The sequence below is a fragment of the Vigna radiata genome, unplaced genomic scaffold, assembly GCF_000741045.1.
Source record: "Vigna radiata var. radiata cultivar VC1973A unplaced genomic scaffold, Vradiata_ver6 scaffold_111, whole genome shotgun sequence".
Taxonomy (NCBI): domain Eukaryota; kingdom Viridiplantae; phylum Streptophyta; class Magnoliopsida; order Fabales; family Fabaceae; genus Vigna; species Vigna radiata.
The window spans coordinates 992,384-1,004,507 of record NW_014543596.1 but is presented as its reverse complement, the minus strand read 5'-3'; the positions used below and the strand labels follow the sequence as shown (position 1 = coordinate 1,004,507).

Sequence of the window (12,124 nt, the reverse complement as noted above, 5' to 3'; positions counted from 1 at the left end):
TCAATTGATAGTAAAAACCATTTAATCATATGAAAGTTCCTAAATTAAATCAAAGTAGATTCTCAATTAAACCTAGAAACTCTAGAANTCATATAATTAATATGCATGTAGATTCAAACACATAATGATGCAAAAATCTTTGCTTTTAATATGATAGAGAGATGAAACACATAGAAAGAGAACAACTTAAATCAATAATCAAAATAAACAATTGCATTAATTCACTTAACCTCATAATCCATAATGAAATTACAGCAAAATAGCCCTAGGAGCTTAACTCTTCATGAATGGAGTGAAACACATAATGAAAGAAAAGTGAAAGCAGTGGTGGATGAATGAATGAAGCTCCCCCCTTCTCTGCCTTCCTTGGGTCTCTTTATATAGGGCTTGATTGGGCGTGGATTCTGAATATTCAGTTGATCAAATCTTTTATCTTATATCTTTCAAATAACTAAAAGATTATAACATTATTTGGAAGATATTTTCTGTTGATATTCCCAAATTAAAATAATTCAATAACTGAATTTTTTCTTTTAGCTTTTCTAAATTTCCAAAATTGCACAAATACCCTGATATTTCCTCTATTTGAATTTTAGCCCCTTCAGAATTCTCTAAAATTGCACCAGAACCCCTTGTTTGACCAACTTTGACCAAACTTAAGCAATGTTGACCAGTTTTGACTCCTATGGACATGGCCAATGAAATGTCGCCACGTGTCCGCCCACTTTCTACCCAGAATTAGGGTTTTGCAATTGGGGATGGAGGGATTTGGCAGCTCCATTCTGCCTCTCTGCTTCTTTGATTTTCTGAGTACAGGTGCGAGATGCGAAGAAGAAGCTTCACGGTGGCGGCTTGATGGGTTCCATGATCTGGATAGTGTGAACTTGAATTTTGCAGGGAAGATTGATGGTGGTAGCGGAGAATCTTGCTTCTCTGGTTTCGATTCGCAGGTGGAGATCGATGGAGGCTAGCATAGGAGACTACGAACTGGTTCTCTGCTATTGGGGTTTTTTGTCTGGTTTTGATGCAGGTTTGGATGGTGCGACGAAGAGGTTGGCTTGCGGTTGAGGCGCTGTGGCAGCAATGGTGGATGATGAACTCGCGATTTCGTCGAGGCGTTTTGTGCGAACTCGTGGTGGATGGTGTCTTGCGGCAGCTTTGGAGCGCTAGTGGTGGTGACTGGTTGAGGCGGCTGTGCGGCGTGGCTAATTGCGCGATGTAGTGGCCGGTGTCTAGGTGGTTGCTGTGAAGATAGCATGAGAGGAAAATGATGGTGGTCGTGGAAGACGGTGGTGGTGCGACATGTTTGTGGTGACGGCGCCCTAGGTTTGCTGAATTGGGGATTAGGGTTTCAGTGGTGGAAGATGATGACGTGGCATGGGGCTAAGGTGGCAGCACCTGATTGGCTCACTAATTAGTGTAAAGATGGATGACATGGACTTATCTGGGTGGTTGGATCTATTAGTGATGCATTGCCACATGGCGTAATCTGGTGGTTTTTAGTTAGGAGGGGTGTGTGAATAGGAAAATTTAGGGGTGTAGGCGAAAAAGCTTAGTGTTTGGGTTTAGTATTGGCCTGGGTTAGAAAAGAGGGGTGTATGTAGGGAAATTTGGGGGTGCAAGAGTAAAGATTGCCTATTTGGCCCATTTGGACATTATGTATCAAATAAAATCTGATTTTGGGTTTTAAATTGCAATTTGGACCAATAAAACTCTAACTTCAGCTGCANAAATAAATATTAGAACATCCAAGAATAATTTATGCAATTAAAATCACTTTTTAAGCCTCTTTAATTCCAAAACCCAACAATTCAACTTCACATAGATCCACTTTAAATCAACCATTTAAGCACAAATATCTCATCAAAAATTTGAATTTTAAAGCATAAATGTGGGCATAAATATGCACTCATCAGAATGCAAACTGTTCTTTCAATCCTAAACTAAAAACTAAATTTCAACCAAGTTCAGCAATTAAACTAGAAAACAAAACAAAAGAAAGCATAATAATAGGTCCTGTGAAACTCATGATGTGCTATAATCAGTCATATTTGCATCCTCATCAACATCCTCCTCATCATCAGTTTCCTCCTGCTCATCATCATCAGCTATTGCACCATATGAGCTGGCTCCACCTCCCCCGGTAGAGTAAGGTTGGTCCCCAAGCCATGCTACAACAGTCGCATATTCCTCTGATGACATCTCTCTGTGTGGTGGCATTTGTTTTGATTCACTTGGAGTCAGATGAAGAAGGCATTTCTGCACAAAAAGGTTGAAACTAAAGTTTGCCAAAGTGAGCCCACAATGTAAGTATGCATTTGTAACAAACAATCATTAGATTGCATGATCATGAGTGTACAAGGTAGAAAACACACTATATATGCAAGAAAAATTACAAAAAACAGGTTGGAGCATGAAAAATTTGAAGCAGAAAAGAAAACCAGAGTTGCAGTCCCGCCAGGCTCGGGCGCCCTTTTTCTGGGGGCGCTTGAGCGCCACTGGGTCAGAATGTCAGAAAATTGGCTTTGTGCAGTCCGAGCTTGAGCGCCATACCAGATTGCAGATTCTGCAAAATTTGACAACTCACCCTACGATTTTTGGAATTTGACACTTCTTGGCACTCAATTCAATCCATATTAATATGTTTTCACTATACCAACTTGATCAAATCCATAAGGAGTGAAATTAAGTGCAAGAATGACAAATTAAGTACACACTTCCAAAGCTTTCTAATTCTACAACTCAAGGCATTACTTTTTGACACTTTAAACATACCTAAAATTAACAAAACATAATAAAACATACATAAACACACCATAACACATCAAAACAGATTGAACCACTCCTATTCACATCAATTCACCACAACACTCAACATTACACCAATGCAACTATTAACCTCACACAAGTTACAATTCATACTAATATGCTCCAAATAACCAAATCAAACTAAAACATTCTAAAGCAAATTCAAACAATAAAAACACACTCAAACAACAAAATCACACATAAGAAAAGGTTAGAAAGCTGGGTTGCCTCCTAGTAAGCGCTTGTTTAACGTCATTAGCTTGACACCATTATGCTCAAGTTTGATTTTTGATGTTGGTGTGCTTCTTCCTTTCATGACACCAACATAATCTCAACAATTTTCTTGTCACCAACTTGACTCTCCTTGAGTAGGGAGCCTCGATTTCAAGTACTCCATTTGCTTTTATCGCCTTAATAACCCATAACTTGTTCTTGAGCTTCACTGGTTTGCCAGGTTTAGGTTCATTACTTGCACACCAACTTTCCACAAAAGGGTGTTGGTTGGTGTGCAAGTTTCTCTTCTTTATCTCATCCCCCTTCTTCACTTTTTGAGAGAAACAATTTAGGCTCTTTTTGGCCAACTTAGCAACTTACCTTGGTAGACTAGTAACAGATAGAACTTCATTGGTTGCTTCAATGCTAGTCTATTCCTCATGACTTGGGCTGCCCAACTTCAAAGACATTGAAAGTTACCTCTCTATCTTGGTCCTTTAATTTCAGTATTCCCTCTTCCATATGAATGACAACCTTAGTTGTCTTCATGAAAGGTCTTCCAAGGATGAGCGGTATCTCTNCATCTTCCTCCATCTCCATCACTACAAANTCCACCGGGAATTGGAGTTTATCAATGTTCACCACCACGTCTTCTACCACACCANAAGGGTATTTGATGGACCTATCTGCCAATTGAAGCATAATTCGTGTTGGCTTGGCTTCAAGACCACCAATCTTTTTAAGCATGGAAAGGGGCATCAGGTTGATGCTAGCCCCTAAATCAATAAGAGCCTTCCCTATATTATGGTTTCCAATGGTGCAAGGGATGGTGAAATTCTCCGGATCTTTAAATTTTGGAGGGAGAGTCTTCTGCATGATGGCACTACAATTTCCCTCCACTTCAATTGTCTCCGCATCTAAATACTTCTTTTTATTGCTAAGGAATTGCTTCATGTACTTTGCATAGGCGGGAATTTGTTGTAGTGCTTCGGTCAAGGGCATGGTGATTTCAAGTTGGTTAAATATTTGCTTGAATCGAGCCAATTGTTTCTCCTTTTCTCTATTGGAAGGATTTTTTGGGTAAGGAAGATGTTTCACAATTTCCTTCTCTTTTTTCTTTTTCTCTTTTTCTTTTCCTTTATTTTCTTCTTCTCTTTCAACGGTCTCTTCTTCTATTTCTTTTTCTTCTTGATTCTCCTCTTCATTCTTTTTCTTCTCTTCTTCTTCTGGCTTTTCTTTTTCTTCTTCTTTCCTCCCAACCTCTTTTCCACTTCTAATGAATATGACATTGCATTCTTCCTTGGGGTTGGCTTGGGTATTTGCAGAGAATTGTCCACTTTGTTGATTTGCTAATTGCTTGGCCAACTGACCAACTTGCACTTCCAAATTCTTTATAGATGCATCAGTATTCTTTTGGTTTTGGATGGACTGTTGCATGAACATCTGCAATGTTTCTTCTAGTTTTGTATTCCTATCATTCTGAGATGAGTATTGATGAACAGGTTGATAAGAATTTCTACTACCAGAAGCTCCTTGTGCTTGACTCCACCCTTGATTGGAAGGATTAGGGAAGGTGTTGTTGAAGAAATTTTGTCTTCCTTGGTTCCCCATGTAGTTGATTTCTTCATATTGGGAACCACTAGGAACTTGACAATGGCCATTAGGATGATTATCTCCACAGAAATCACATCTCATAACTTGATGATGTGGTTGAGCTTGGCTTTGCATTGCTTGCAACTGCTGAGGTAACTTGGGCATACTTTGGGTTAGGAGCTCCATCTGTTGGGCCAGAAGTTTGTTTTGTGCAAGTATTGCATCCTGAGCATTAAGTTCATAAACTCCTCTTTTCTGAACTTGAGTCCTCCCACGTTGACTCTGCATGTCAGTGGAAACCATGTTTTCAATAATAGCAATGGCTTCATCAGCAGTTTTTAATAGAACCGACCCACCAAAAGATGCATCAAGTATCATCACTGTATGAGGTTGCAAACGGTTGCAGAAGGTTTGCACTTGCATCTCCAAGCTAAAGCCATGACTGGGACACTTCCTCAATAAAGCTTTGAATCTTTCCCAGGCTTCACACAGTGGTTCATCTACTCCTTGGACAAAAGTAGCAATCGCAGCCTTTATCTCTGTGCTCTTAGATGGTGGAAATAAGCGAGCAAGAAATTTGTGTTCCACATCCTCCCAACTAGTCAAACTTTGATTAGGCTGTGATTGAAGCCAAGCCTTTGCTTTGCCATTCAGAGAAAATGGGAAGAGTCTCATATACAATGCTTCTTCCTCCTTCCCCATTACACCCACAGAGCCACACAATTCATAGAAAGTGACCAAATGAGCATGAGGGTCTTCATTATCCATGCCAGAGAATTGATTAGAACTGATGAGTTGGAGTAGAGCTGGCTTCATTTCTGCAAGTTTATCACTCATAGTGGGCCTCACAATGCTTGAGAAATTTCTCGGGCTAGTGTAAGCAATGGAGTCCCCTATGGTTCTTCGTGGAGGTGGTCCTGTGCCATCCATCTCGTTTACAAAAGAAGTATCCAGAAGATCAATAGGTTGATTGTTGAGAGAAGTCAAAGATTCAGGGGCACCTTGTTGACTAATAGCTCGTCGTCTCCTAGTGTCACTGTTGTTTCTACGAGCTGTTTTCTCGATCTCAGGGTCAACAAGGAGTGGTTCAGATGAAACAGTTCTCCTTGTTCGGATAGTTCCCTTCAAACACTAGAGAGCAACCAAACTCGAGCCACAAGTTAGCCCCAAAAATAGGAAAATAGTAGTTACAATAAAACAGAAAATTATAAACAAAAGAATAAAGCCTATATAACTTAAAAATCACACAAAATTCTAGTTTGAACACCGAGTCCCCGGCAACAGCGCCAAAAATTTGTTGAGACTTTGGCAAGTGCACCAAATCGTTTCAAGTAATAAAACCGGTAAGACCGGATATCGTTTCCCAAGAGACTCGTTGCACTAGACAATCGTATAATTTCTAACTAACCTAGACTAAAGAATGCTTCCATAAATTGAATTTTNGTTCAATTAAAGTAACTATAAAACATAAATGATAAAAGTGATNTTAAGCACTCAAACNCTTGTAAANGGTAAGATTNGAAATGATATGNAATGATATTGTTGGGGGTATGATTTCACCTACTTCACTCTTATGCATAGAAAATCACTTCCTCTTCATTAATATGTCAATGTCAATCTACTCGTTTACTCAAACNCNAATCCCTTGGTAGAAAGAGCCTAGACTTCCTCATTAGACTCCAATCCCTTGGAAAACCTAACGATTATTTCCNCATTAAGAAATGNGATTTTAAGACAACCAAAGGTCCTAGTTCTATNCCTAGATACTATTTNCTTTAGGTGTTTAACCCAAGTCAAGATTTACCCAACATTTCCCAATATCAAGTAAACCCTAAAATCATGTCATGGGTGGAAACTTCACAACAAGCATTAAGAGAAGGAATTAAACACTAACAATCAATGAAAAATGTATATATTCATTCAAAACAACATGCTTTACATAAGAGTTTAGTGGTTACATCAATCCCCCAACAATAATGAAACTAACTCTCCATGAATGGAGAGCTCAAGCTTACAACAATGGTGGAAATGGAAGAAGAAAGAAGACCCAAGGATGAAGAAGGACTGTTCCCACAGCTCCTAGCTCGCCTCCAAGAGCTCCCACAGAGAGAAAATGCGTTTGGGTAGCAAAAGATTCAAAGCTCTTCGCGTTTCTGAGTGAAATAGGGCAAATCTGCCCTGTCAGCAAAGTTGGCGCTCAAGCGCCCCAAAAATGGGGCGCTCAGGCGCGCGACAGTCAAACTCAGGAACTGGTGCACTAGCGCTCAAGTGCCCCCTTTTTTGGGGCTCTCGAGCCTGATTTCAGCAGAATTCTGGTTCTTCATTTTTGCTGTGTTTCTTGCTTTTCTTGGTTTCCAGTGCCTTCATTTGATGCATAGACTTCTTCCAATTACATTAAGCACATGAAAGCAAGGATTAGTGAACAAAATATCTCATTAAAACTTGAGGTGCAGCCACTTAACAAACTAAAAGAAAACTAGGATTTACAAGGGAAAAAGTTAAGAAAGGGTTGACATTTTCTCTTGATTCATCACTGAAATCATGGTAAAATATGTCATTATCAACTATCAGTGTTTCTCTCAAGTGTTTATGGTAAACAATGTCAACTCAATGCGCTCTGGAAAGCAAGCAACAAATAGACTTGGCAAGCCTCTAATATCAACACTTAAAATCATATGCATGTTCAAATCAAAAGGTCTTTTATGAATGTAACGGGGCCAAGGACAAGGGAGGATAAATATGGATGAGAAACTATAAACCAAAAGGAATAGAGGAGCATAGGGGAACAATTGTAAACACAGTCAAATCACACCCAAAACCTCTAATTCAATCCTCTTCTTGACTCCACTATTCACAATTTTTTTTTCTCTTTTTTATCTTCTTTTTTTTTCTCATCTTGTCTCTTTTCTTTTATCTCTATTTAGAACAAAAATTTCAGAGACAAGATGTACACAATATATTTACAAAAGCAGAAACAAGAAGAGGAACTAGTTAGCCAATTCATCAAAATCCCCAGGGAGACCACACTTGTTCCCAACACACTTCCAAAGCTCCAAAATTCCCTAAGGTTAAGGTAATCATGGTTTTTCACTTAGGGCTAGTGTATGAGCTTCAAAACAAAGAAATGGGGAAAGTATAGGCTCAAAAGGGGTTATGAAGGGATTAAAACAAGGTAGGCTCATCTGGCTAGAGAGGCTCAAGAACAAAACTTCCTTTATCACTTCCAAACATGCATATCAATCAAGAATCATCAACAAGAGTCAAGCCAAGGCATATCTGCAAGCAATCAAGAGACATATCACACAAGAAAGAACATAAAGTGCCTCAAATCTCACGCAAGGTAATTGTTACAATCAAATCAACCTCTCAAACATCATAATCATCTTTCCAAGCAAAGAAAAACAAGGATTTCCAACAAATCAGAGTAGGAATGAAGTGAAAGACACATCTACAATGTAAACAAAGTCCAGAAATTAAGAGAAACATGCAAAACTGTACACAAAACAAAACAAAAACTACCTAGAAAACAAAAAATTTAACACCTAGAAAAGAAAAAAAAATTTAACAAAGAAAAATCATAATCTCCCCCAATAAACCACACTTAAACTATACAGTGTCCTCAATGTGTCATAAGCATAAGATCAGAAGTCAAAACAGTCAACAGATCAAGGACAAGGGCAATAAAAGCGGGAAAGGGAGGAGAAGGGAAAAGAAAACTCCCTTGATCATGGTGGCAGTTGCCAAGTTTGGACTATCAGGGAGATGTTCTCCACCACTGGAGTCAACAAGGAAGTGTTGAAGAGGAACTGCTTCATTCTCCAAAGTTGATCAAGCAGGGACATGTCCTCCATAGTTGGATCTAAGAATAAGTGATTGTTGATGAGTGGGTTCAGCTGGTGCCTATTAATCTTCAAACTGTTGTGTATACTGGCACCCTTGTCTTCCACCATGGGTGTGTGTTGGTCAAATTCATGTGTACCTCCTGCAACATGGTTAGTGCAATATGGCTCCAAAGAAATGATATGCAGAGGTATAACACCCAATCCCAGTGTAACAGGCTGAACCTCAGATACACTCTCAGAACATGAATATATTTCAAATTTAGAAACAATATCAACTACAGGCTCAGATTCACGTTCAGTGCATGGAGAAGAAGTATTCATACAAGATGACAAATGTTGTTTCTCATCATACAAAGAGTGGAAATGAAAAGCATGCTCATCAACATCATAATCATCAACATACCCCTCAACAGCATAATCATCAACAACATAATCAAACTGAGGTATGTTTACCTCCACTTCCCTGAAGACTGGTAAAGTAGTGGAGGATGAAAGTGGTCTACCTGGATCTAAATTGCTGCTTATACCTGCCTGGTCCTCCAAATTTTCATCAGTCTCCTAGGGTGCAAGAGTGGAGACATAAGAGGGAGGGAAAGTAGATGGCGCAGTAGTAAGCTCATGACTCTGCTCCCCATTTCCAATGTGGATGGCACTAACATCATCTGGAAGCTAAACAATCTGAAATGGTGATTCCTTTGAAACTTGAGATTGTTCCTCAATGAGTTGAATAGCCATCTACCCTATCTGAGATTGTTCCAGCCCCCCCTCAAGTTGTGGCTGGAGCTTCTTTTTATCCCCGACCAAAATGAAGCCCTCATCACTCACGTGTTGCTGGATGTGCACATGGGCTGACGTTGTTGCTGCACCTCCAAATTCTAAAAGCACACACCTCCTTTCCAATTTTGCTCATGAGCCGTGTGTCAAAACTGCTAGGTGCATCTTGGAAGTCGCTTGCTGAATAAGCCATCCTTCCAAGCCCAAATGACTGCAGCGAGATTGAGGGTCGTGCCAGTCCAGCTTTTGTGCCAGCATCTACTTATGCATCTTCATCCATTGTTCCATTTACACAAGTCATCTCCATGTGCATCCCCAAAAAATGAAATATGCACCTCCTTTCTCATTTAGACTAAGAATAAAATTGATGTGGCATTTCTCTTTAAGTCCCAAAATATTAACAAATACTTTCCCTACAATTAATAATGCAAATAATTAGTCTTAGATAATTCAAATTAATTAAAATAAGAATTTCTGATTAAATTAAGCACAATTAGGAAAAATGGGAAATACCAGACATTTAAGCACAATTCCCTAATTAATTCTAGCACAATAAACTAAGTGAAGTCAAGAAAATATTGACTCATCAGTCGCAGGGAGCTCACCTGGGCGAGATTTGAGGCTTTTATAAGGCCTGGGCGTCAGAATTGGATTCCCAAGCGTAGTCCGTTCGGGTGACCAGTGGTGATGGTGATCTTGTTGTTTTTCGTTCTTTGTCGCTCGCGCTTCGCGTTTTCCCTCCTCTTGGTGTCTTTTTGACCCCTTTTGAGATCCATCTTCTTGGCTTTTCACTTCTTTTTCCAGTATTGCTCCAATCTCTGTCAAAATAAGGGGAATTTGTTAGAAAACCACTAAAATCAACCTCAACTCTCTTATTCACACATTTTATTAAAAACACGAGTCCAAGCAAGTTTCTAAGTGAAAATGGGTGCTTTTAGTATCAAATTCACATAACAAATAACGGTGTTTTAAACCGTTATCAAGCACTATATAGAGGAGAAAGATCGATTAACCCATTGCCTTAACTTATATGGTTAGCAAAATTGTGGTGTCGATCCTTATATGGCTAGACTCGGATCTCATTGGTGTTTGTGTCTCCACGGTTGATAATGGTTTAAAATACCGTTATTTGTGATATGATTTTGATACTAAAAACACCCTTTTTTTTCACTTAGTAACTTGCTTGGACTCATCCTTTTTGAATAAATTGTGTGAACAAGAGAGTTGAGGTTGATTTTAATGATTTTATGAATAACTCCCCTTGTTTTGATAGAGATTGATGTAATACTGAAAGAAGAGATGAAAGAACAAGAAGAGGAAGCTCAGAAGGGGTAAAAAAGGCACCAAAAGAAAGGAAAACACGCAGCCTGGGCAACCAGGAGCGCAACTGAAGTGAGAAAAATCAACGTCTGCCGCCCGGGCTGCGGCCCTCGACGCCCGGACGGCTTCATAGCTTGGGCGACAATTTTCAACGCCCAAGCCTTACATGACCCTCAATTCACACTCGAGCGACCTCCCTTCGACGCTTGAGTGTGATTTCATGTGGATCGGGTCCTGTTTCTACTCTGTTCTGATTCTTTTGGACCGGGCCTCACTCTGGAGCACTTCTGACACTATTTAAAGGACCTTGGGGCTCTAGGTTTTGCATCCCTGGCTGAGAAGAGCATAACAATACACTCTTAGTCTACTCTTAATCTTCCATTCTCATTCTTTCTTCAATTGTTCATAGAGTTCCCCCATGACTATGGGGAACTAATTTCTATTTGTTGTTGGGGAATGATGTAACCTTGTAAACTCTCATGTATTTGAATTGATTCTTAATGCCATATGCTTTTTCATTAAGTATTAGAGTAATTCATCTGTTTTTATTCTTGCTTATACAATAGCATGATCTATGAGTTGCAGTGCCGGGAGGTTCCTTTCAACTCGGGTTGTTGTTGAATTAGTCCTAAGGGATTGAGAGAGATTGAGAGAAAAAGAAAAATATGAAAAAGAAAGAGAAAAACAAGAGAGTGAGAGGAGAAAAAAAGAAAAAAAGGAAGAAAAAGAAAGAGAGAGAAAAAAGAAAAAATAAGTGAGGAGGAGAATGAGAAAAAAAGAAGAAGAAGTTTTTGAAAAGTCCCTTCCTTACCCAAGGAATTATTCTAGGAAGGAAAAAGAAAAGCAGTTTGAGCGCTTCATGGAGATCTTCAAGAAACTGGAGATCAACATACCCTTCTCAGAAGCCTTGCAACAAATGCCTTCATATGCAAAATTTCTAAAGGAACTCCTCTCTAAAAAAAGAAAGTACATTGAAGAGGAAACAATTGAGGTACAGGGAAACTGCAGCGCCATCATACAAAAGTTATTACCTCCCAAGTTGAAAGATCCAGGAAGTTTCATTATCCCTTGCACTATAGGGAATATCTCTGCTTGGAAGGCACTAATTGATTTGGGGTCCAGTATCAATCTCATGCCACTCTCAGTGTTTGAAAAGATTGAAGGCTTGGAACTTAAGCCTACCCGGATGACTCTCTAACTAGTAGATAGATCTCTAAAATATCCTTATGGGGTAGCTGAAGACGCGTTGGTAAAAGTGGACAAGTTCCTGTTTCCTGTAGATTTTGTTATCATGGAGATGGAAGAAGATGTGAATGTTCCTCTTATTCTTGGGAGACCTTTTATGAAGACTGCAAGAGTTCTAATTGATGTGGAAAATGACAAACTGAAGGTGAGAGTGCAAGATGAAGAAGTAAATTTTGATGTCTTTCAAGCCATGTCTCACCTAAAAGATGATAAGGGTTGTTTTCATCTTGATACTCTTGAAAAAATATGCATGATTCAAGAAAAGGGGTATGTGATGATCCCTCTTTGGAAAAAACACTTGATAACAATTATGATATATTGACTAAGGA

The 12,124-nt window shown here is 39.2% G+C and overlaps 1 protein-coding gene across 1 annotated transcript; it reads right to left on the bottom strand.

Moving 5' to 3' along the window:
• Nucleotides 1-2,025: 2,025 nt before the first annotated feature.
• Nucleotides 2,026-9,423, bottom strand: LOC106754531. The gene is made up of 4 exons (XM_014636549.1): nucleotides 9,346-9,423; nucleotides 4,282-5,745; nucleotides 3,502-4,074; nucleotides 2,026-2,259 (listed from the first exon to the last, which is right to left on the bottom strand). Exons 1-4 carry the CDS (start codon nucleotides 9,421-9,423, stop codon nucleotides 2,026-2,028), a joined length of 2,349 nt encoding a protein of 782 aa, XP_014492035.1.
• Between the last annotated feature and the right edge of the window lie 2,701 nt (nucleotides 9,424-12,124).